The 22,451-nt window shown below is 48.1% G+C and overlaps 1 protein-coding gene across 3 annotated transcripts in view; it reads right to left on the reverse strand.

Moving 5' to 3' along the window:
- ADAM19 (ADAM metallopeptidase domain 19) overlaps positions 1–22,451 on the reverse strand; it is a 32,290-nt gene that overhangs the window by 2,859 nt on the left and 6,980 nt on the right. Inside the window, exons 1-20 of one of the 3 annotated variants that reach the window (XM_066196880.1) lie at positions 19,397–19,545; positions 16,481–16,559; positions 15,401–15,477; positions 13,562–13,754; positions 13,067–13,132; positions 11,705–11,776; positions 10,689–10,855; positions 9,704–9,788; positions 9,319–9,458; positions 8,008–8,185; positions 7,092–7,181; positions 5,725–5,920; positions 5,339–5,447; positions 4,610–4,802; positions 3,957–4,037; positions 3,103–3,211; positions 2,865–3,000; positions 2,578–2,644; positions 1,803–2,018; positions 32–455 (exon numbers count right to left, since the gene is read on the reverse strand). In XM_066196880.1, the coding sequence (XP_066052977.1) occupies positions 120–455; positions 1,803–2,018; positions 2,578–2,644; positions 2,865–3,000; positions 3,103–3,211; positions 3,957–4,037; positions 4,610–4,802; positions 5,339–5,447; positions 5,725–5,920; positions 7,092–7,181; positions 8,008–8,185; positions 9,319–9,458; positions 9,704–9,788; positions 10,689–10,855; positions 11,705–11,776; positions 13,067–13,132; positions 13,562–13,754; positions 15,401–15,477; positions 16,481–16,559; positions 19,397–19,509 (2,703 nt within the window). In that variant the 5' untranslated portion in view covers positions 19,510–19,545 and the 3' untranslated portion in view covers positions 32–119. Of the gene's footprint in view, positions 1–31; positions 456–1,802; positions 2,019–2,577; positions 2,645–2,864; positions 3,001–3,102; positions 3,212–3,956; positions 4,038–4,609; positions 4,803–5,338; positions 5,448–5,724; positions 5,921–7,091; positions 7,182–8,007; positions 8,186–9,318; positions 9,459–9,703; positions 9,789–10,688; positions 10,856–11,704; positions 11,777–13,066; positions 13,133–13,561; positions 13,755–15,400; positions 15,478–16,480; positions 16,560–19,396; positions 19,546–22,451 lie in introns of those variants that run through there. The other 2 variants (XM_066196881.1, XM_066196879.1) reach the window with 2 other exon arrangements.

A 22,451-nucleotide genomic window follows, 5' to 3' on the forward strand; every position in this document is an offset into this window, starting at 1 on the left:
TCTTCACTAACACTTCTGTGTCCCACAGCCCTTGACCCCATTGCTCTGCCCCACTCACACAAATGCCTTGCCTGAGGAAGTGTCCAGGGATGTGGAGGATTGAACTCACTGGCTTTTGCTCAGCTCAAATTCTTAATTTGAAACAGATAAAAACAGAGACCCCTGCTATAAATGTGACCAACCCCAGCCTCTCTGTCTCCACCCACCTGGGCTGTGCACGAAGGTGTTTTGCAGGCTGATATTCCCTTCAGAGTGCTTTTATTCCCCAGGGCTGAGTGGTGCTTCCCACCACCACTCTCAGTGCCTACCTCTGCCACAGGCTGGAGGTGTCCTGGGGCTCTGCTGTGCCCAGGAGGCAGTGGGACAGCAGGGCTGCTCCCCTGCCAGCCCCTGCACCTGGATGGGATGGGATTTGCTGGCAGAGCTCTCTGGGGCGGCCGGGGCCTTGAAATATCCTACAGGAAAAAAGAAATAGTTTTGAATTTAAGCCTTAAGTTTTGGAACTAATAGGTAACCTGTGTCCCAGAGCCTTTTTAATTAGCCACATTAACTGACGCTCTTCATGGCTTGAAGCAAGTTCCACACACATACACACACACACTGTTCGTTTGCTATGCAATGCCTGTAAACACTACATACGTGCATGCTCTTGTGCCCATACAAACACACACAAGCAGTCATTATTTGTTTGTGCACACAGCTGGCCCCAATAGGATGCTCAGAGCATTATATTTTCCATTCATCTGATGAATTTCAGTGGAAAGCATGTCCCAGGGGGAGAAGTTATCCCCCCCCCAAGAGCCAATTGCCTGTTGTTGCTCTGTGCTAAGCTGCTGCCTTACAGGTGTTGATTTAACAAACACAGCTGCACTCACGACTTGGAAGCCACCCAAAACCCCTGCAGTCTCCTCAGACTGTGCATAAATGCAGTGCTTGATGGCTTGGGGATCTATTGCTCTCCAAGGATCTTGCCCTGTGACTCCAGGAAGGACAAGGCAGACTAAATTCCACTGTCTGCCAGGTCTGAAGAGCTCCTACAGGAATAGCAAGAGAGCAAATCTGGCAGATGCTGCAAACATCTAGGAAGGACACTGCAACTAGCAAAAAGTGACATTAATTATTTCCCCCGTGTCCTCCCCAGCTCGTGGCTCTCCACTAACCCAGAAACAACAAGGTTTCTGGTGGAAATCCTATGGAAAGTGTTCCATCTCATAAGCCTGACTGAGATAAAGAGACTGGATATGTTGGGGAGGGAACACAAAGGAGATCATGGGGAACTTGTCAACAAGCAGCTGGGAAGGATACCTATTCCTCATTGACAACACTCAGCTTCCTGCTTTTGTTTTAGTTTTCTTTCCTGCTGAAGTGCTGGGTGTTCACAAGAACAATGGAGCTAGAAACAAACCCCATTCACTAAGATTTTCCTCCATAAGGTTTGTTTTCCCCTATGTCCTTCAGAGAGAGACTTCCTGGGAGCCTCCTGCTACCTGCTGTAACTGGGCCCTCTGCTTCTTTGAGGGCCCCAATATAATAACACTGTTTTGCAAAATGGGTTTAAGTCTGTCTGAGTGATTTACCATCTTTCCAATAAGAATGTGGGGTCCATAGTGAGTTTAGAACAGAGCTGTCAGCAAAAGAAATAAATCTTTCCTTTTAAGCCTCAAAATAACCTCATGGAGAGGACGCTCACATAAGATGGGGTCAGGTTGGGTCAAGACTAACAGCTCCGCCAGGGAGAGAGGCTTCGCCAGAACAAACCTCCCATCAAACAGCATCTACAGGGCAGCAGCAGGACTCCATACCTGAGAGGCTGGAGGTTTGGGAGCAGGAGGTGCTGGCCTGCTCGGGGGTGTCCTCTGGGGAATGTCCTTCGGAAGCGCTGGCTGTGCTGGTCCCACAGGCTGCCCCACCCTGCAGCTCTGGCTGCCAGAGAAGGTGGGGGGCTGCTGTCTCTTCATCTGGAGCCCTGGAGCTTGCTGAGAAGGAGGTTTGGGTGGGATTTCAGGGAAGCCAATCACCTGTGCAGAAGAGCCACAAATCCTCATGTATTTCCTCTTCAAACCACCCTTTATACTTGCTGCGACACTTCTGAGGATCTATGTGAGGTCCAAGAGCCACAGAGTAGAAAATACTGCCTGCAGCACCAGCATATGCTGTCTGTGTCTAGTAAGTGCTGGTTAGATGGACTGGGACAACTTGGGATCATGAAGTAGAAATGGAAATCAAGAGAACAGAGTAATCCAGGCATCAGTGTGACAATGGCAAATAAACCCAGGGTTTGCCATTTCTCCAGTTTTGAGATGGGGGATGTGACGACAGAGGATCCAGCTGGAGACACAAGCAGCCACACAGGCCTGGTCAAATCCCAGCTCCTTCCTTTGAGGAAATCACTAGGAAACCAAAATGAATAGGTGCTACACTCAGGCAACACTGACTTTCAGCCATGGGTGATATCTGCCTCCTTTTCCCGTCCTTTGCTAAAACCACTCGCTAACTCCAATGTGAGGAGAAACCACATCCCACACCCTGGGGCAGCTGCATCTCTGCTCTGCAGGTGGAAGGCGACCCTGCCCTTACCTTCCTCTGCTGCTGGGGGGTTCTCAGCTTGAAGGCAGGGTTTGCATGCCCAGTTCCAGACGTGTCACTGACAACGAGAGAAAGAAAAGCTTGTTAATGTCTTGATATGTTTTCTCCTTTATTTTCCTGTACTTACTATTTTATCTTCACAGGAGTGAAAAAATGAGAAGCCAATAGTGACTGCACCAACAAATCAATTTAGTGACATTCCTCACAGCATTTGCAATGTCTCTTCTGTCCTGGCAGGAGGGGGGACAAGCAGACAAAGCACAGCACGGAGAACTTACCTGAACTGAGGTGTCTTCTTTAGAGAACAGATGGCAAATTTACTCCAGCATTTCAGATAATACAATAAAAATAAGATTCCTTTGAGAAGGAGAATGGGAGCCAGGATTGCCAGAGCTATGACAACCGCTGAAGAACCTGAGGGCAAGAAGGTAGGAGTTTGTTAAATGGAAAACTCTCTGCTCCCAACCAATTCAAATCCTTCTGAAGTGGCTCTGTAGCAGAGCTGGTCCCTCTCACCTTCAGGCAGAGGAGGACCACTGTCCAAGCTTCCTCCTGTCCCCTCCTTGCTGCAGAACGGGGGAGCCCACCCCGGGTTGCAGTGGCAGTTCTTGTTGTTGTTGCACACCTGGAGTGGAAAGATTCAGAGATTCAAGTGGAGGCTACTAAGAAACCTGAGAGTGAAAAGAAACTAAGCCCTTGCTGAATTAAAAACTACAGGAGAGACTCCAATGGCAGCTGAGTGCCTGGAAACTCTTTTCTTCAGGGAGTGGAAGTGGCTTTCACTTCCTCAGAAATTCTCCCTTTCTCCAAAAGACAAGGGTTCTTCAGCTGACGTGCCAATAACCCGAACTCAGCAGAAAAACAGCATTTAGAAATGTCTTTCTCTTATCTCTAAACTGAAGGACATGAGTTTTTCCTTTCATCAAGTGAAGATTTCTTATTTTGTAGGCTTTAGACCTTGACCCATTGATATTTCTCTTTTCTTTCCATCCCCTGGGGGCTTTATCTCAAAGCAATTTGGGTTAAACTGCCCTAAATGTGACTTTTTGCTCTTTTTTCTTTAGTAAGTCTGATACTTTTTATTCAATCTAAACTGGCCCCAGGATTTTTTTCTTTAGGATTACTCCTTGTTTTTCATTTATTGCAATTCATATCCCTCCAACAAACCTCCTTAAATCCTGTGTCAAAGGGACATTCATGGACCAGAAAATGCATCCAACAGAGAAGAAATATGCAAATTGATAGCAAAGAAGCCAGAATCCAGAGCAAACCTAAGGAAGCTGTCAGAACTGAGCTGAACAAGCAGCCACAGAAGAATGGAAGCCCATCCTGCTTCAGCCTGGAATGGAGATGAAAAAGAAGACACTTACTCCATGCCCATGGCACTTCTTGCTACAGCTCTCAGAATCAAAGATGATGGACATGTTCTGGCAGCGCCCCTCAAAGCAAACCTGCACAGAAAGCATCCAAAAACTCAGTGTTAGCTCTCTGAGTTGCCTACCAGGCCACTGCCTTGTGCTATTTTGTGACTTGCAGGTCCCAGAGACCTTGAAAATACAACTAATTAATTCCCTGGGCAGAATAACAGGAAATTAGGTTAACCTGGCTCCCAAGCAAACAGTTAATCAGCACCCTAAACCCCAGTCAATGTGAATCAGAGAGAAGTGGGAGCTCAGCTGGCAATGGCTTGGCCATGCTCACATGGCAAATCCCTGAAGGAGCTCACATGTCTTAGTTTCCAACTGTGTCTCATCTTTAAGTGAGACAACTTCAACCAACTAGCAAATCCCAGATTCAGCACTGGCCCTGAACTTCATCTGGCAAAGACATAAAGCCTTTGGTGTGTGTCCTTCCATCGCTTCCCCGAAGCCTCTAATGAATTATTTTTCTAGCAAAGGCAGAAACCTCCTAGAAAAGCATTAGACATAAAAAATTAATAGCTTGATAACCACAAAGCACATTCTGGGTGGAAAAGTGACGCCCTGAACCTCCCCCAAGCCACTCCAGGCAGAACTGTACCTACATGATGGCTCCCACACTTTGTTCCTGTCAACACCAAGCCAGGGTCCAGCATCTCCTTCTCCTCACTGTCAGATCTGTAGACGTGGGTGCCTCGGCACCTCTGCCTGTTCACAGTGGTGTCTATGGGCACTGCATTGGGCTGCAGGGGTTTGAAAGCAGAGCTCTGGCACTGGATCTTCCCACATTTAGCATCTCTGGTTTCAAAGGAAAGGCTAAAGTCATTATTCCTGGCTTGCTGAATGCTTTGTAGACACGAGCCCTAAATGTAAATTAAAGCAGCAGTGCTGAGTCATTGTTAAATTGGCAGGGACCTCCCAGGAATTATCCCAAGCAATAGTGTCTGATGGATACTGCTGGTACCACCCCACAAGTCCCCATGGATGGGGGTTGTCTCCCATGGATGGCCAACCTCAACAAAATCAGAAGTAAGACTAAGAAATTTTTCTCTCAGTTAGAAAGTTACATTTATCTTAGAGATTAAAAAAAAAAAATAAATCACCCCTCTTCTGTTGCTTTGGAAGAATACCAACTAGATGTTTGAAAATTGTGAACTGAAAGCTTCAGCTGTAAGGGCTCCAAGTCCCACAAGCATGCAGCTGCTTTCCCAGGAGGCAGAGAGGGAGGGAGTGAACCAGTGCATGGATCAGTTTTATCTGCTGGCCCATCATTTTGTAACATATGAAAACATCTTCTCCAGTGGGCAACTCTGGGCTGCCACTCTGCTTTGTACCTGATGTCACACTTCCTGTAGTTGCCATAGATGTCTTTCCCACAGTTCCCATAGATGTCTCCTGCAGCATTGACCTTCTCAAAGCAGGCATCTGGTGCTGGCTGTGCCCCTGCATGGAAGAGACTCAAGTGGCTGCTTCATCTCACCCCATGCCAAACACTCACTTGTCCTTTTCCTTGGAATGGTTGGAGCATGGGAAATTTTTTTGCTGCCTCCTCCGCGTGAGTAAGGCAGGAGAAAAGGCTCCTCAGACTCTGCTGCTGAGAGCAGGTGTGGAAGGTACTCCTGCCTTGCACAGGGGGAGGAGCAGCAGGGTGAGGAGTAGCAGGAGTAGAACATTTTCTGGCTCGAAGGCCAGCATGTTTTGCTGCAGGCAGTGTCCTTACCAGGCCCCCAGAGCTGCACACACTGGTCCCTGTAGGTGAGGCACATGCCACTGTAGCAATAGGCCTTTCCTCCATCACAGGGAGCCCCGTCGATCTGGTAGGAGTTGAGGGGGCAGAACGGGGACTCGCCCGTGCAATATTCTGGGAGGTCACAGAGCCCTGACCTCTCCCTGCAGGGAGTTCCTGGAGACATCAGCTAAAAAGAGACAGTGAGGAAAAAACCCGGAATTATTGCTTGGCTCCTCTGTGGTTTGATGCCTGTAGATAAGGCAGAACTTTGCGTGTGTCACTTCGTCCTCCTTGTCTTGGTTTTTTGAGGTCAGCAGTGACTCGTGCTCTGGGACTTCATTAACTGGGTCAATTGTGTAGAATAAAATTGCTGACTGGATCCTTTCCCCAGGTAGCAATGAGATCATGCACAGGATGGAAGGCTGCCAGACCTCATGGGGACTCTGATCCATCTCACTCTACCCTAGGGTAGGATCCAATTTACCTGAACCATTTCTGGCAGATGTTTGTGTAATCTGTTCTCAAAACCCTCCCTGGCTGGGAAGTTTGTTTCTGTGTTTTCATGTCATTTCTGCTGGAGACATTTTCCTGATGCGTAACTTATGTCTCCCTTGCTTACGAGTTTACTCAGTTAATTCTTCTCTTGTCCACCACACACGTGGGGAACAAAAGCCATTCACAGTTACATCTGGGAGGTTGTTCCAAGTGAGTCCAGGTGCATTTCTGGAAATTGTTTTCCCCATGCTCAGGATAGGTCAGTAAGAGAATGCAGCCAATGTGCAAGCATAAAGCTTAAGAGAAATGTCAGCCCATGTTCGTTTTTGAGTTAATTTGTTGTAGAATTTGAGATCTTTGGCTCCAAAACCAGGAACACATTTTAACCAGTCACTATAAGGAAAGCTGAGATTTAAAATTATACTCTTTGCCAGCAGTTCTTCAGCAAACACCCGAGCTAAAGGAATTCAGCTGCACCTCAGAAAAGAGGGTTCAGAGCAAACACAGCATCCAGCCTAATCCCTGGAGGAAGTGTTTGCTCCAAGAGCTCTGTCTAGATTTCCTCTAGAGCCAATGCAGAGAAATATCAGCTCTGATTTATCCCTCAGTGCTTAAGACAGGCAATGTGACTTCACTCCAACAGCATTCACAGCTCATGTTAAGATACCACAGGAGTCAATCAGCCAGAAGGACCCCTCTAGTTTGATTACACTCACGGCTGTTGCACCTAAAGAAAAATCAAACCAGATGAGGAGTGAAACTCCATGTTTGGCTGTGTTTTCTCCCCTACCCCCTCCAGTTTTCAGCATTACACTTGCACCCCTGTTATTCCCTTTTCTCTTAGAAAAACCCTGAGATCCCACCTTGCACTGATGGCAGCAGCTGCCATGGGCACACTCAGCACCAGGTTTCAAGGAGCAGGTCCTGGGGTCACAGCAGGGGTTCCTGCAGTCCTGGAAGACAGTGAGGTGCAGCAGAGTTCACAGGGCAGACCTGAGGCTGGCACTGGTGTGTTCTCACACACAGAGCAACACCCTCCCTCCCACGTTATCTCACGGTGCCCAGCACCAGCTGAATGCCAGCACTGCACAGCCACCCTCTGATGGGACACAACTGCTTGTGCTTGTCACATCTGGAGAGTCTGGGCTGCTGATTCCAGCTCCCTTTTCTCTTCTGAGGCAAAGGGTGGATTGGTAGAAGTGAGATGCAGTGCTGAGAGAAGCCCCATCCTTAACAGGAGTGGAGCCATAGGTAAAGTGAACTTACATATGAAACTGCAACATCTGGAAGAGTTTTTTTCCACTGAAAGGGTTGTTAAGAATTGGGATGGGCTGCCCTGGGAGGTGGTGGAGTCACTGTCCCTAGAGGTACTCAAGAAATGACTAGATTTGGCATTTAGTCCTGTGGTTCAGTTGACAAGGTTGTGATGGGTCACAGGTTGGACTTGATCTTGGAGGTCTATTCCAACCTAAATGAATCTGTGATTCTGTGATCTAAAATGACTTTTTCATCTCCTTTTAAAACAAAGTTTTAATCACCTCTGTTCAGCCCTGGACCACACCATCCCTGAGTTCTGGGGTGGATTGTACCACACACTGTGAAGTCAGATGTAATATTTTAGAACCTTGATTTATATTTACATACAGGAAAGACATTTCTGTCTCCTGCACAAAGAAAAACTGATTACAGATCACATAACCATATTTGCAAAATACACAATTAAAAAAAAAAAATTGTGTCCCACTAAACCCCAGATGGTTGGATCTGAACAATTGTTACCTCCACCTCTCCACAGTCACACTCCTCCCCTTCTTCCAAGTAGCCATTTCCACATTTCCCTCCACCATACATTCTTTTGGTGTCTGGCATATTGGAGAGACACATCCCTCCACCAGACTGCAGATACTTCTCCAGCTCTTGTCTGTTGCACTGGTTGAACACCTTGGGGAATGGGTGCCTGAATAGAGACACGGTAGAAAAACATGAAGGTAGGTCTGGTCAATGGTTTAGAGAAGCAAAAAAGAGCACATGCAAATCCTGACAAGTGCCAAAGGACACGGGTCTCTCCCTGAAATTCTTGGAGTTGTGCTAAAGCAGATTGTGATTTCCTGTCCCTGCACTACACTTGAAGACAAGGTGAGACTGCATTGCAAGATGGCTTAGTAATATAATTGCCTTACAAAATAAACTTTATAGAACCAAATTACGTTGTTACATTTGACTGTGATTGCTGACAAGCATGGCTGTCCTCTCCTCCCCTCCTCAGTACTGGAGCTGTGGTCTATTCCTAACTGCTCAAACAAGCCTGAGAATCCAGCACTCGGCCTGTTAATAACTCCCTGTGAGCCTAACCGCTAAAAATAATATTTCATTTTTCCTATCTACCACCTCATTTCGAAGAACAAATATTTTTCGTGATGTGAATTATTAATTATTATTATTTATTATGCTACAATGCCTGTGCACTTCATGTGTGGTCGTGCCTGTGTGTGGATATTGTGTGCTCTACTTGCGTGCCACTGTGCTTTCACTTCTCACCCAAACAATTTTGGAGGAAATGATGCACACAAAAGAAGATGCCTATGAAAAAAAAAAATCTGTTCAAACAGAGGAAGGCTTGAGAAGATGATGAATGTGGTTTTAAGTGTATGGGTTCATCTGGCATGTTTCGTGACTGAATGGTAGAAATTTTTGTTTCCTCATCCCAAATCATATTTTGAATTCCTATGGGTTCTTGAGCTTGCTTCCCCTTTCTCTCAAAGACTTCTTTCCTGTAAAACACAGGCTCTCAGAAACCAAGGAGCATTCTTGAGAAAAGGGAACACAAACACTTTTTGCCAGACAGTTCAGAGCTCCACTTTCAAATGCTGCCATTACCTAATGCCAGTCTCAGGCAGGAATCAGTTCCTTGGGAATTAGCAAATTGCTACTTCTCCACAACCCAGGACTCGTCCAGCAATTTTTTGTGTATAAACACTGACTCCAGCAGGCAGCAACAAACCCACTTTCACCCTACATTTCTAGTTCTCACTCCACTCTTGTAACAAAGCCCTTTGCTTTCCTTCCTGGGCCCATGCAAGATGAACTCACCCGGTTGCAGAGGCCATGATGCAGCCCCCATCTGCTGCAGGGGTGGTACAGCAGCCAGCAGAATCATGATTCATGCCAAAATTGTGTCCCATCTCATGGGCAATGGTAGCAGCAACACCAATGGCATTATCAGAGTGGTCCTGTGCAAGGTCAAAGAGCCACGTCAGCGTTTTACCTGTGCCTGTCCTGTGCACCTCTGGGTCAGTGGGGTGAGATATTTTCTCTTTTGTACATGTAGAAAATATCTACTGAAGGTGTTTCTGCCTATAAGCAGGTGAGTGGAGAGCCTTCACAGGGAATATTTTTTCCCTGGGCTTTAGAAGGCATCTATCCTATGGATCACTGCTGACAAGAAGTTTTATATTGGGTATTGGCAATTACTTACCATGTTTACTCCTCCTGACTGGAAATCAGAGCACATGGCCATCACTGGAGCCAAGCCTACTGTGGTACCTTTGAAGGGCACACCCCTAAAATCAACCCAGAAAAAGCATGAAATGACACTGAGGCACTCGAGGAGGCAGGCAGAGAAATGCACCCTGCAGTGCACAGCTCCTTACACAGTGTCAGGGGGACACTTTGTCTTTGTAGTGTCTGCCAGTGCAGGACATCATAGCAGAGCTACACGGCCTTAAGGTCTGTTTATCTTGGACTGATACTCTGTTTTATGGGCCAGCCAGACAATCCTATTTTTTATAATGGTTTGGTTCCAAAAAGTGTTCCTGCTGAGCTTTGCAACAAGCACAGAAAATACTATTTCTGGATCCTTAGCTGAGTACTGTTTGGGAATACTTAATTTACCATAAGCCTGATATTTGCCAGCTTGGGATTTCGGGACTTTACAGAGTAGTAGCTAACACCTCTAAGGTGCAGCCATGCTCTGCTCCTGCCTCTGAGCTGGAATTCTGCACCACCCTGAAAACATCTTTGAAATGGGAGCCCTGGAAATTGTGCTCAGAACATGACCAGATGGAGAGGAAATACAGTAATGTTAAAGGGAAAAAAAGCCCAACCAAAGAAAACAAGGGGAAAGGCATTGTATCTCTGCATTTCAGCCCTACAGGTCCTCTGACTCATCCTGGTGGATGAATTTCCACAGAAGAGGTAAGGAGATCTGAGAGCTGCTGCAAATTTTTCTAACAATGCCATCTGCACTGCTGGCCAGGCTACTGGCCCTGATGGGATCAGTGGCCCGTCAGTCACAGGCCATCATCAGCTGGCTCCCAGCACCAGGGCTCTGTGTGTCAGTGGGATGGGTTAGGAGGGAATGCTTTCCACAAACCCACCTTGAATCCTGGGAGAATATTGTGGCACAAACTGATTTCCCACCCACCCAACCCACTTGTCAGAAACAGGAGAAATGAGCTTACGTGATTAGTTGGGCATTATCGTGTTTTCTGTGCAGCCTCTCTTTGCTACTCCAGGCCAGAAAGGACTTGAGGGTGGAGTAGGGATTCTCTGTTACTTCACATTTATCCCCATAATTCCAGATCTCCAGCCCCACCAAAGCTATCCGGATATTCAAGGCCCTGTAAAACTAAGATACAGAAAAGAAAAGAGATGATAAAATGAACGCCACAAAGAAACTTTACTATGTTTTAAATCTTGAATATATGCTGCTAATTGCTACTGGAGATCCACATGTCCAGAGAAGATGCTTCCTTTGGAAATGCATTTCAGCTTAGTGCTGAGCTCTGCAGACAGAAATGTGCAACCACCCAAAAATCTAAACTTGACTGAAATACACACATTGAGCTTCCATTTTTGAATGAATGGCACAGACATAATCTGAAGAAACAAAGACTGGAGACTGACATCATATTTCATCTTCCAGGATTTCAAAATTCCTGAAAAGAGTAAGGAAATATTCTGCCCATGTCAAGTACAAACAGGAGAAGCATTCATGGTTAGTGGGGTGAAAGGAGTGGTGAAAGGAGTTTAAGGGGAGCAGAAAGGGAGTAGATCTGAAAAGCAAGGAAGTTTTACTTCAACAGCACTAGGTAAGACTGCGGGGATGACTTCTGAAGTCTCCTTCCAGCTCTGCTTCCCAGGTTTTCTACCATTCAAATATTCAAGTGAATTCAGGTATTCGAGTGAATGCCTCAGTCCCTTTCCAAAAAGCATTACTTAGGTGACAGTGTTTACAGAGATGCAGTAAAACACAAGATGCTCATGCTGGCTCCAAGGGAAGGAATGGAGATCCCCCCACCCTGTTGTGGATTTGGAACAACACAATGGTTTGGCAGATGCTCTCCCTAAGTCACCAGGGAAAACTCCCAAAACATTATTCTCTCTCCCAAAAAGCCAGCCTTCCCCTGGCCCAAATAATTCTCATTTTTCATTATCTGGGCCTTGCTTTCCTCCTTTCACACACACCCAATCTCACCTTATCTACGTAATTAGCAGCCTCCACTAATTTTTGCCTCGTTGCTTCCATGCTGAAGCGATGTTTCTGAAACTGAGCAAAATGAACAGGTCAGGCAGCACAAAGGCAACTACAAAAAGCTGAAATGTGTTTAAATGAGCCCCATTATTCTGGTAAAAAGAAGGTAACTATGGAGTCTCCCTGCACTGCACATCTGACCTTAAGCTCACCTGTACACGTTTATGCAGAATTCATCCCCATGGCAGTGATGATACTCCAATGGTGGCACAGTGCAGCAGCCCAAACTTATCAGTGCCCCCAGAGGCAGGGGCTGACCAAGAACTGGCAAATGTGCCAGGTAAAATGTGTGGTAACAGGACTTCATGTCTATAGAGGTCAAAGCTGCAGGAGATCTCATCACGTCTCACTCATCCAACCTATTTGCCTATTTAAACCACCTGGCAATTAAAGAGTTAACTTTAGCGAACTGTTTGGTTCAAAGAGTTAAAGTGGCAAAATGTTCAGATTTTTGTTTAGCAGATGACAAAACCCAGGACTTTTCTTCTAGTGAGGGACAGAGCAAAGAAAGGGAATTAACAACACCGTGACACTCTGCCCCAGTTTGTCTGATCAAATGGTGAACAACATATGGCAGTTCCTGGGTATTATGTGTTTTCTCAGTTTCCCTGGTGTCCTGCTGCCTAACAGAGAAACCAAAATAGGTTCTGCCTCTTTAGCTTTGTTCAGGATAAATTATAGCCCAGAGCACTGTGTGGTTTTTCCCTACTGGAGTTTCAAGTTGTAAATTATGGATAGGACCAGCCTGGCTCCCGTCTGTGCTGGAGATGAAACAATCAGGACAGCACTGTGTGGTTTGCACTGTCAGTGTGTCTGGCCTGCTGTCCAGGCTGGGGATGGGGGCAGGGTTTGCTGACTTCACTCAGCTTTTCCCAGACCTACTCTGTGATCTGGAGCCTTAAAAATGTATATTTATATATCTGCTAGCAGCTCAGAGCAGAGCATAATCATGGTTATCTTCTCTAGAGATTAAGTGTACTGCAGTTAGAAGCACATCATTTCTGGAAACACCCAAATGTCCCTGTTCTGAAGGCAGAATCTCCCAGCCACTACTGGGACTGACCACTGCTACCCTGGGAGACCAGGAGTGACTCTCAGCCCTCATCCAAATCTGCATCTCTCCCTTGGCAGTGGTGGCTGCCAGGACAATAGTGACCAAGACACAGCTCTCCTTGTCTGCTGAGAATTATTGGGATTGCAAAAGAAAACTTGCTGAGGCCCAGCAGCCCTCCCTGCCCCAGGAGATGCTGCAGGTGGGATGCTCTGTGCCCAGTGCTCCCTGAGTCCAAAAATCCCATTTCTTACCTCTGCATAATCAGCCACGAGCAGGAGCTCCACGTACTTTGTAGCCTGCAGAGTCTCCCGTTTTACCTGCAGCAGCAGCCACACAGGTTATTAGGTTAATCCCCCAATATTCCCCAATAAACTCTTCACAAAATACATGTAAAGGTCATTTTTCCCAGTTTGTGTCTCACTGGCCATTCATCCCACCCCATCACACACAGGGATTTCCAAATGTGATTGATTCAGGGCAACCAAGGTCAGTATAGCTACAGCAAGTGCCCACAAGCCTGTTCTCAGCCCACCTTCTGCTCCTATATTGGATGCAGGAACAGCTACAGCCCACCACAGCCCCCAACACTCATTTATTTCCCTGCTGGAGACAGTATTTCACAGCCAGCTTGCTGCAAACCCTCCTGAATGTTCTTCATTTCACTTTCTCAGCTATGCTCCAGCAGGGCTGGGAACATGTGGGCTATTTGGAGCATCATGCATGGACACAGGCTGAGCCCCGCTCACCCTCCGGCCTGGTGATTTCATCCCAGTTGTGAAGTCCCTGAGCCAATCTTCAGCTGCATGCCCAGTGCCCTGGTAGCCACAGGCTCCTCTCTGCAGCCTCAGGTTGTCCGCCCTGTAAATCAAGTGCTGGTTTGGGCTGTCGGGAGCTGGCTCCAAGATATAACTGGAATTGCTGCTTAGTACGATGAGTCCTCTGTCGAAACGGGAAGCAATAAAAGGGAAAGTTAATTAGTATCACAGCAACTGGAGACAAATCCTGCTGCTGCTGCTGCTGCTGAGCTCCCATCTGACTCTGGCAAGACACTTATCCTTACCAGGCCAGTCAGTTCATTGATAAAAAGGGTGGGAATATTTTGAGTTCAGAGGGAGAAATCCCTGAGCTTCCATATATTAAAATCCGTTCAGTGGGCCTCAGACATTGAGGGGCTATTGGAGCTTGTGCTGCAACCTGAGAAGTTTAACTTACAGCTTTTTTTTAGGGACAGAGGAAGTTTTTTCTACCAACAGAAGAAATTTGCCTTTAACAGACCTGACCTGAAAAATGTGAAGGCTTTGTTTATCAACAGGAAAAGCAGAGTTCTCTCTGGGTCATGCACATTCTGAGATGTTTCCAGTTTTCCCAATGAGCATTTAGCAGCCAGGAGAGCTGGAAATCTGTGTGAGATGCCCTCTAGAAGATGTGTGGCTTGATGGGCACCACCCACACTGCAGGCTCAGAGTGAGAACAGCCACATGTGCTCAGCTCCTGTGCCTCCCCAGCAGGTAGAAAAAGATATCAAGGAGTTGCCAGCAGACAGTGACAGCTCAGGGGTGCAGGGACCCTCTGAACAGGCACACTGAACATCTCTGTCCCTCTGGAGCTGGAAAGCAGAGCCCAGGAAAACACAAGCTGACAGAAGCACAGCACACCTGTGACTGCTTTTGCTTTTGGAGTATTTATTGCAAGCCACAGGTGGCTGCACTGTCCTGTTTATCCCACAGGGCCCTTTGGCCTGTGCTACACTCACCAAGATGTCTCAGGTTTGTTTTGGCAGGGCCTGTTTCCTGGCTGGAGCCAGTCCCATCAGCACAACTTCCAGCCGGGCTCCAGAGCAGATGACCACTAATGTCAATAAAGCTTGTGTGATGTTTTGGAAACAAACTCTGAGCTGGTGTAAATGAATGCAGCTCCTTGGTCACAACAAACTGTTTCATTTAGTCCTGGCTGAGGATACAGACCCCTTTTTCCAGCCAAAGGCTCCATTACTCCCAAAATAAAGGTTACACACACACAGCCCTGGCACCATCCGGGGAGAGAGCAGACAGCAGGGCTCACAGCCCAGGAGGGAGCTCAGACTTGAAGGCTTTGCCCCCAAACACACAGAAAAATGCCAGCTGTGAGAGGCTGGGAGAAGGTTTCTGCAGAAGCATGGAGCACTGGGCTGGGACGTGGTGAGCCCTGTCCCTGCCTGTGACAGATGCAGCCCTGAGCCACTGACAGGAATTTTTGCTGCAGTGGCCTCGAGTAAAACTCAGTCATCGCACCAGCCCACGCTGGCAGCAGACAGGGGGAAGGGTCCTGCAGCTGCTTAGGAGGCCATGGCTACCAATGATACCCCAATTTCTGCATTTTCCCCAGCACGCCTCCTTTTCTGCCCTTTTTAGGCTCTTTGAGAGCAGGTCCATCCACTCGGAGAGCAACAGGGCAGCCAGGCTGCTGGGAGCAGGGCTGGGGTGGCAGCACCTGGGCAGAGGCATTCCCGGGGACATTTCCGGGGACATTCCCGGGGACATTCCCAGGGACATTCCCGGGGTCACTCCCGGGGACATCCCCAGATTCCCGCACCTCACCGCACTCACCGCAGCCCCCGGCAGGTGCTGAGCGTGACGCTGGAGCGCTCCCAGCCGCGCACGACCCCGTGGTAAAAGCAATGCTCCTGCAAGGCAGAGGGAGGCAGGGTTGGCGCTGCAGAAAGGGGATAGACACGGCTGCATGTGCTGTATTTAGGTGCTGCCAGCACTCCGGTAATTGTTCCCTTCGCGCTGCATTTGGCAGCTGATTATCACCGCTGTATCCCCGTGACTCCGCAGCGAAATTCGCCCTTTCAGCTGCTTGTGTGCCAGAGCATCCAACAGCTCCTTGTTGCCGGCAAAAATTGAGAGTTTTGAAACCCCCAAGGAGAGGACTCGGATGGCCGCAGCACTGGGGCAGACCCAAAGGAGCTGCCCATCGATGGCAGCTGGCCCCGGGTCACCCCCCCAAGGGATGTGGCTTCAGCCCCAGAGAGGGTGACACCGTGGGCAGTGACAAAAGCAGCCTCCGGCTGGGACAAGGAGGCTTTGGGGCAGAAACGCCAACATATTCATCATATCCCTTCCCCTCACCCCGGGGCAGCAGTAGGAAAGATGATCTCATGGGGATTTTATCTCTTATTTTTTGCTTTGTGACCAATGCACATCTTTGTGCTGCTGCAGCAGAGCCAGCCAAGCCTGTGTGAGATCAGTAATTTATGGGGTTTTATGAACAGGAGCTGGCTTATAGGGGCTGTTTTCCCCAAAGGCTGGGAAGGTCCCCGGCGTGGGGAACCTGGTGGCAAAACTAAAAGCAAGAGGGTGAGCAGTGTGAGGAATAAACAATTTCCCAGCATCCAGAGAGAGGGGAACAGTGCTGGCAGCTGACCTTGGCTCTCGTAACAGAGCTCAGGCAAAACAGAAAGATGTTTTTACCATTTTTGGGGGATGGAACAGCTTTCCCACTGGAACGTCCTAGATCAGAAAGCTGGACTGCCCTCCCCTTCAGCTTAAAGCTGTGGGGATCTGTGCCCGAAAAAAAAAAAAAAAAAGAAAGAAAAAAAAAAAGGCTCTGGAGGAAGAGGTTCACCTGCTTCTCCAAGCCTGGTGTCCCAGGCAGGCACAGGAGGGAGGGATCTCTGCACTCACCGTGTGGGCCAGGGGGGTGCTCTGGGCTTGGCCAGTCTGGCTGTAGTGGGTCTCGGTGTAGCCTGGTGCAAAGAGGTTTCTGCAGACACAGTGGAGGGGATGAAAGAAAAGTAAATTTAAAAATCAAGACGGTAAGACCTTTCTTTTGACCTGGATTTCTGCTTCTTAGGGGTGCTGGAAAATCAGCTAGATCCAGCTCTATCTGAAGTCAGTGTAAATATTCCTGCTGCTGTGAACTGAACTGCTGTGGATTTGGGGGAGACACTGTTTTCTACCCATAGTGTGAAACCACCTGAGGGGGCAGGTGAGAGACAGGGATTCACAGGACACCAGCTGTGCTGCCTCTGCACTCTGCTCCCCCTCCTGCCTTGTTCAGGGAGCAGTGGCAGCTCCTGGTGGCCCAGGAGCCGTGGGATCCACGGCAGGACCATCACCATGGGCTGTGCAGAGCGCACTGTGAGGGCAGAGGGTCATAAGGGGGGAGCACAGCTGACTTTGTCACCTCCATCTCCCCGCTGCCCTGGCAGGAGCTGAGCACCTCTCACAGAGCACATCCACTCCTGGAAGGGCCCCACAAGCCATATAAGTGCTCTTTCAAGCCATTTATTAAATTAAAACAATAACAGAGAGCATGTCCCTGAGTTCAACTAGGCACCAAGATCCAATTCCAACAGCTGCAAGTGAGCAATTCAATTTTTACATGAGGACTTTTAAAGACCCAGCATCCCAACCTAATCACTGACCCTTAATGGGTACAAGTCTCTGTGCAGTTTTTTTTCTGTTGCCAGATTATGCCCCAGATATACTGGGATTAAATTCAAAGCATCAAGTCCAGCATAGGAAACACAACACAGGTCAGTTCAGGACACATCTGGGTGCTGGTGTGAGTCCTCAGCTCAAACCCAGTCTCCACTGCCCAGATCTGAGCACAGCCATAAATCAATCTGTATCTGCATTTCAACTGCTGCCCAGAAGCCGGTTCACATCTTTGTTACAGGAAAATGCTGATTTCCCCCAATTCGAATTTGTTCATGTCATCCCCTTGCACACAATATTCTCCCTGTCTTCAACCCAGGATCAGACCAAAAGTCTATAAAAGGAGCTCCTGTGCACTGAATAGAAAGCATTTTGATTTTGTTCCAGAGGAAACAGCCTTCTCCTTCTTTTTAAACATCTGCATTTGCTAAACAGTGATGTAAAAAGTACAGCAAGTCCAAATCTGGGCCAAACCGAGAAGGTCATATCCTGTGTCCATCCCAGCAGCCATAAAATGTAGGTTTAAAGCAGTTTTTAAAAACAATAGTTTGTCTTGAAAAAAATTGGAGAAGGATCTCAGAGCACTCCCTGTTAATGAAACACACTCCTGCAGCCACCCCAGGGTGCTGCCAGGCCACCAAAGTGCCACATTTGCCATCCATGAGGATGCCACATGCACCCTTGGGCAATGTGTTGTCACATGCAGCTGCAGCTCAATCGATTTGCATCCCTGTTTAAAGCATGTCATGCACCACATTTTAGAGCTAAACTGCTAGAAAGCAGGGAAAAAAAGTTTTCTTCTTTTCTTTGGCCGATTTCTTTAAGCTGGATGAAGAAAGCTGTATCACAAGCAAACACAAAGATATTTCCATCTTGGTTTTTGGTACCTGTCAGTAAGATCTTATCAACCTTGAAAGCATCTCTGTTTAAAAAAGGGACTGGGTGCCTGTGGCATCGAATTAAATTACACCAAAACAACAGGAAACAAAACCTTTTATCAGTGTTTGAAAGTGCTCCACCCACCTGGCATCCAAAGGCTCAGGCAGCTGAACAAGTACCCACAGCTTAACAACAGACAACTGTGCCACTGCTGTGTTTGATAGCATCTGATGTCAGGAAAACAGCAGCTTTCATCTCCACTTTTAAAGTTCAGCTTGCCCAGAAAGGCTCATTTTGTGTCTTTCTGATGTGCTAGTTCTTATCACTAGATGCTGTCAGTGATCAGAAGGTGAAGTGGCTGCGTTCAGCTGTCCCAGGTCTGTAAACCCAAGACAAGCAACATCCCACAGAACAAAACTCCCTTCATCTCCCTGACTGCAGCAGCTCTCTCAGCGAGGGTGCAAGAAACAAATATTTAATCAACAGATTGCATTAACTGTCAGGAAATTGCCTGGAGCAGTGCTCTGGCAGGTATCTGGTCTGTGTCAGGGGCAGACAGTGAAGCAGTGTGATCTGCCCTGTGCTATTAAAGCCAGACACCAGCCCGTGGATTTCCAGTAGCTGAGGCTTTGCACAGCCTGCTCGTTTCATCCCCTAACAAGCAGGCTTGTGTTTTCCTCCTGCTCCTTTATTCTTGGAAAGCATTAGCCATGAGCAGGCACTTGAGCGCTGCCCAGGAGGCTCCTCAGAGCTGTGACTCCTGCCCAGCCCCAGAGCCCAGGGCACAGGATGAGGCCACAGAGCCCAGGGGGTGAGCACATCCCATCCCACTTAAACACTCAGGCTCCAGCCCCTTCCTAGAGTGGATCAAGGAGTTTTGCCTGAATTTTTCAGGACACTTATGCAGCTGAAATCCTGTGTCATCTCTATGCTGCAACTTCCAAGCCTCTCTGCACCAGTTGATTCCTACTCTACACCACAGGGTCCCCAAGAAAAGTCCCGTTTCTTTTCCTGAGCTTGGAACAGTCCTATTTTGAAGACAGCTCCCAGCCCCAATGCAGGGGGGGCCTGGAGCTCTTGCAGCACTGACAGAAAGGCCGATCACAGGGGATTGCACAGGGTGTGGTGGGGAGGGCGGTGAGGAAAGAGGAAAAACAACAAGACATCTTGCAACACCCTTGGTGTCTTATTTTGAGCCTGTAAAATTTCATTTTCAGCCCAACTCACTTCTTTAGCAACCACCAAGCTTTCCACCAAACTGTAAATAAACAGCAAACAAACCTTCTTGTCACCAAGAGTGCAGCAGTTATCAGCCAGTCTTGACTCTCTTTCCAACATGTACCAGTTGTTGGATAAACAGCAGAGAAATACCCCAAAACCTTCTCTGCCATCATTCCAGGAGAACATCCCTGCCAGGCTGAACAGCTGATTCCAGGGGAGCTCAGCCCTGCAAAGCACAGATGGAAGCTTCCAGAAGAGCACAGAGTTCACCTCCTTACTGGAGAAGGAAAGTCTGGGAAAAATGGCACAGTTACGTTACATGCCTCAGTGACCACTTCTCCAGCAGCTCACGCTGAAGCTGCAAAAATCTGGATGCAAAATAACATCACTTAAAGGCTTCTGAGATCCAGTCAGGCAGCTGGCAGATCGCTAGCACACATCATCTTCCTAAAAGGCAGCACAGAGCCTCTCATTAGGGGAGTTATCAGCATGAAGAATTGATGAAGTCAAAGAAAAAGCTGGTTTGGGATGGGAGCAGCCTCCTTTGCTAAAGCTGGATAGCAGCTGCAGCCAGTTTGGGGCCAGGGAAAGCTGCACACGAGCACTTGGGATGCTCCAGAGGAGCCTCACACCTTTCCAACAGGGACCAGCTTTCGGCAAGATCAGTCAATCCCCAAGATCCAGCTCAGCCTCCAAGCCCAGGGTGGAATCGCCTGCTCTTGGCAGGATTTGTTCCCCAGAAAGCCTTGGGAGCCAGGTTGAACACAAGAGAGGAAGGGAGAGTGGCTCAGTGCCATCATGTACAGATGGCCTGAGCCGGTTCCTGCTGATGGCCCTGGTGGAGCCGTCCTGCTCCCCCTCCAGCCTGTCAATGATATCATTGTTTGACACAAAGCCCTCCTCCCTGTGCTGCTCCCTGCTCCCTGCCCTGACACAGGCCAGCCTGGCTCTGCTGGGACACTGTGCCAGGGGGGTCACATACTTTACTCATGAGCTGAGATGGTTCTCAACAGGAGGGTGGAGGACACGGGGCAAACGCAGCTCTCCCGGCAGGCAGCTGCCCCTGTGGCACTTGGGGATGGGGAAAGGACGTGGCTTTCAGCTCATCTGGCCACTGCTGAGGAGCAGAGAAGCAGCCGGGGGAAGAGGGGCTGCACAGCACGGCCAAACACTCCCAAAAACAGCAGAGGGAAAGCCGGGACCCTGCTCGCACAACCATGTCCTCTTGAGGGAGTGCACATTTCCCAGCTGCTCTAAAGAACCTCACCCCTATTTTCCTGATAAATGAGAGCAGTTTTGACTATAAAACATCATTTGTCAGCACAAGCCTAAGAGGAGCTCAGGGCTGCCATGAACACACGCAGTTGCACCAGCCTGAGATCACCCACAGGCGCCCAGAGTGCCCCAGCAGCATTCTGAGGTTCTCACTAATTAAAGCAAGAAGGACTTTTAATAATTTGGTCCCATCAGCAACTTTGTTTGGGTTCATTTTACAGAGAGGCTAGTCCACATGGACAGCTGCCAGCTTAGAAACACCCAGCAGTTTGCAGGAGATGGACATGGTTTTTATTTCCTCCCAAAAAACAAAAGCCAAATGGTCCATGAAGCTCTCATGAGAAACATCGACATCGATTTCTCAGTCATGGGACCAAGAAAAGTGAAGCCTTCAGTCTCTTCATCTCTTTCCCTGTCCCTTTCTTCAAATCACAATAAATCTGTCCAGCCAGGCTGCCAGCATCTGGGGGTGGAGGGAATTGATTTTCCCAAGAAACTTTAGACATGAGATTTCCATCTACAATTTGTGGTCCCACTCCATTGCCTCTCAACAGGATCCAAGTAGGGTAAGAAAGGGAATGTGAACCCTTGCCTCTCAGTCACATAAATGTTCCCTAAAGCCAGAATTTATTATCAAAACCTGAAGTGGCCCCATCTTGAACACCACCAACACATGACTCATGACAACACAAGCAGGCAGGCCTGCTTTCCATATCCACCACTAGTGGGAAATGGGAGATTTCAAGCCCCTGGAATATTGCAGTCAAAACCTGGCACTTCATAAAACCAATGAAATCCATTTTTTTTTTTTTTTTTTTGGTGAGTTCCAACCAGATGAATCCTGGAGCTCTTAAGCTCCCTTCCTCTAGAGCTTTTGCTAAGAACATTTATTGTGTAAACACAGCAGTTTGGAAGGAAAAAGTGGCTTCCCAACTATTGAGGTGGAACTAAACAAGCCATTTGTAAGGCCTGGGAAAGCACCATGGACTAAAGACTCTCCATCCCCTTCTCCCATCCACATCATCTGTGACATTCACTGTGTAAATTATGTTACAGTAAGATTTGCCACACAGACCCTTGACTTACCAATAGGAACCATAAAGGTTGCCTGGAGAGGAAAAAGGAAATGAAATAAATGGAAAACTGGCTGATAAAGAGCCAGTGCACAGAAAATTTAAAAGGCTTCATTTTCCTGTCTCTTCCTCTCTGCCCCGCACAGAGGAATCACTGAATATCCTGAGGGAATCAGGAAGTTGAAAAGCAGCTGTGGCTTTCCAGGTCCCACCTCTGTTTTTTCTGATGATTCCAAGAGACAGTAGAGCAGGATAAACTCAATTTCCCTCCTTTGCATGACCTTTAACCCTTGCCCATGAAGGAAGCCCATTAGACATTGATGATGTGTAGCCCATCAGTGGAATAATCTCATATATCCTTCCTGCTCGGAAACGGGCAGCAACTTCCTCACTCAGTTGGTAGGAGAGGCCCTGGAAATGTGCAAAAGCAGGAAACACTGGAACACAAGTGGCACACAGATCTTTGACTGCACCACTGAGAGCACCAGGCTGGGTGGGAGCGCTTGTCACCTACCCAGGCAGGGCCAGCAGAGCTTGGAAATGATACTGCTCCCTATCAGAGTGCCCTAAAAACAACTTTCTGTTGGCACCTGAGGTCAGAGCAGGTGAGCTCTGGACCTCCTTTGCTGTGTCCTCACATCTCCACTGGGGCTCTGCCACCCAGTGCAGTGGCCAGAATCAGGAGCTGACACAAACAGCCCAAGGCTGTCCCAGGGATTCACCCACAGGCAGGGATAGCCCCTGGAGAAGCCTCCAATAAATACCCT

Source organism: Chamaea fasciata, unplaced genomic scaffold (assembly GCF_029207755.1).
Source record: "Chamaea fasciata isolate MVZ Bird 193981 ecotype frontalis unplaced genomic scaffold, bChaFas1.0.hap1 SCAF_15, whole genome shotgun sequence".
NCBI classification, from domain to species: Eukaryota; Metazoa; Chordata; class Aves; order Passeriformes; family Sylviidae; genus Chamaea; species Chamaea fasciata.